The sequence below is a fragment of the Acyrthosiphon pisum genome, chromosome X (assembly GCF_005508785.2).
Source record: "Acyrthosiphon pisum isolate AL4f chromosome X, pea_aphid_22Mar2018_4r6ur, whole genome shotgun sequence".
In the NCBI taxonomy this organism is placed as follows: Eukaryota; Metazoa; Arthropoda; class Insecta; order Hemiptera; family Aphididae; genus Acyrthosiphon; species Acyrthosiphon pisum.
This window is the reverse complement of record NC_042493.1, coordinates 35763537-35766261: the sequence shown is the minus strand read 5'-3', so window position 1 is coordinate 35766261 and position 2725 is coordinate 35763537. Positions and strand designations below refer to the sequence as shown.

The 2725-nt window shown below is 29.3% G+C and overlaps 1 protein-coding gene across 1 annotated transcript in view; it reads left to right on the top strand.

Moving 5' to 3' along the window:
* LOC103308489 overlaps positions 1-898 on the top strand; it is a 1114-nt gene extending 216 nt beyond the window's left edge. Inside the window, exons 2-3 of the mRNA XM_008181924.1 lie at positions 90-293; positions 392-898. Coding sequence (XP_008180146.1) covers positions 90-293; positions 392-898 — 711 coding nt within the window. The remainder of the gene's footprint in view (positions 1-89; positions 294-391) is intronic.
* The last annotated feature ends 1827 nt before the right edge of the window (positions 899-2725 follow it).

The following is a 2725-nucleotide window of genomic DNA, read 5'->3' as shown; positions in this document are numbered from 1 at the left end:
CAATATATATATATCATAGAGCTTAAATTCAAATTTAAACTTTATTTTACTTATAAATTATAATATAATATTAATATTTGTAATTGAAGATACCAAAAAATGAAAATGATTGGAAGGCTATTGCAAAAGAATTTGAGCAAAGATGGAACTTTCCACATTGCATTGGCGCGATTGATGGTAAACACATTACCATCCGTAAACCACCAGGAACAGGCTCCTATTATTTCAATTACAAACTATCATTCAGCATTGTCTTAATGGCAATAGTAAATGCTAATTACGAATTCATAATGGTAGATGTTGGAGCCAATGGAAGAATCTCTGACGGAGGAGTGTTTCTAATACCGAGTTCTGTAAGCGACTTGTAAAAAACGAACTATGCATTCCTCAGCCTGATAATTTACCTAATAGCGAAATAAAACTGCCATATGTTTTGGTAGGAGATGATGCATTTCCTCTTATGAACAACTTAATGAAACCATTTAGTAGAAGAAACCTGACCACAGAACAAGCTATATTCAATTATAGATTATCTCGTGCTAGACGTATTGTGGAAAATGCGTTCGGAATATTATCATCCCGGTTCCAAATATTGTTAAAAGAAATTAATTTGTGCCCAGAAAAAGCCACTCTGATTGTTCTAACATGCACTCATTTACATAATTATTTACGGATGAAAAAAGTCGAGTCATACTACCAAGGAGGTTTTGATGTCGAAAATACAATGACAGGTGAGATGGTAAACGCAGACTGGAAATCAGATCGATTGTTGCTTCCTCTACAACAACTTTCAGGGCGAAATACCACTGTATCAGCAAAAGAAATACGCCTAAATTTCTCACAATATTTCAATAGTGAGCAAGGAGCTGTACCATGGCAGAACGACAGCATAAAGTAGCTACATACATATGTCATTGTTCTATGTTTTAAATTATTGTATAGGGCTCCGCCCATTAATATAAATATTAATAATAAACGATAAACGGTTAAACCAAAATACAATAAAATGATTTGTTTTAGATTCTGAGTGGAACGATGAATGTATTGATTTTACAATGATGTGTGTTTTTTTTTATTTTTTTATTTTTTTTTTTGTGTCTGCAGACACGGAAAAAAAACATGGTTATAATTACTAGAATATGATTCATACTACAAGAATTTTTGGTTCCACCCGTGACAACAATATGGGTTAATTAATATTACAGTAAATCTTTGGTAAACTGTATTGTTACAATTACCAAATGAGTTGTTAAATAACATACACTATTATGTAGTAATAAAAAACAATTTTATTGAACTTTTATCATAATGTACAGTGTATACCCTTTTACTTTTACTTTACTATTATTTACTAATTTAAACTATACTCATCTCAAATAATTAATTTAACAAATAGGTATATTTTTTTATATCGTATAGCAATTGGATGTCATAATACGTGAAGATGAGTTCACAACCTTCATATATTATTATATTAAAAGTTATATAACATTAAAACATAACAATTGTTAATTTGTAATTTAAAATTATTAATTTTTTTAAAAACATTTATAATTGCAACTCGCATAATATATATTAATATACACAAATTTATGTTATCAAGAAATTTAACAGAAATGTTTGTGTTTTTGTATTGGATTATTTTTATTTTATATTGATATAGAAATATATGAAAAAAAAATAAAATAAAATATGTAGTAATTAAGTAATATTTACGTATAAACGAAAAATTACAAAATATTTTTAACTTGATAGATTTTTTTAAAATCAACTGAGAAAAGCTAAGTTATTTCAACTGTAAATTAAACCATAATTATTTTGTCAATAACGTAAAATATTTAAAGTTAAACACAAAACGAACGAGTTAGGAATGGACAACGGTGTGAACATAAACGGTCAAAATGTTAAGCGTAATAAGTAAAAGAGTAAAAGAGTAATAAGTATGCTCAGTAGTTCAGTACACAGTGTCCCAGAGAGTAGTGACTATAGTGGTGACTTTGTGGTCAGCACAGTGCATATTGTATACTATTATATATCTATGATAGTACCACGATTTGTTGTTGATGTATAACGCGTTATAAGTACCTAATGGATATTGTGATATGATTAATACTAGTACCTAATACCTGCATTTATTTATATTAAACTGAATTTTACCAGTGCATACTAGTTTCCTCCCAAAATATACGAATTGCCTCACATCCTTATCGTACAAAATATCTATTACAATTCTATTTTAATAATATTATTAGTACAGTCGCGTACTATTTATTTAATCTAATCTAATCATTTGTTATTATAATCACTAAAAATAGTTATAGACCGAGGCCATCAACAGTGGAATACAATATTATGATATTATGCTTACCGCTTCATCGTTGTTTTCCTCGACTACATCGACAATTTCATCAAAACTGTCTAATGTGGAAGTTCCTTGCAATTGAGTCTCTTGGTCTCTTAAAAAATCGATTTCATAGAAGTACCACAATCTTGGTTCATAAATATCATCAGCCCCTGCACCTGATTTTTGGCTGGACTTTACTTTCTTCAATTCTCTACGGTATGATGTATGAAGAGAATTAATTTTGGCACGCACTAAGTCCCTATTTGCTTTTGGATCAATTTCTTTCATTTTCTCTACCAGTTTTTCGTACGCCGCATCTTTCTTAATTCTATTTTTATAGGCTTCGCTTTTAACTTTCCACAATTCAGGAAACGTATGATA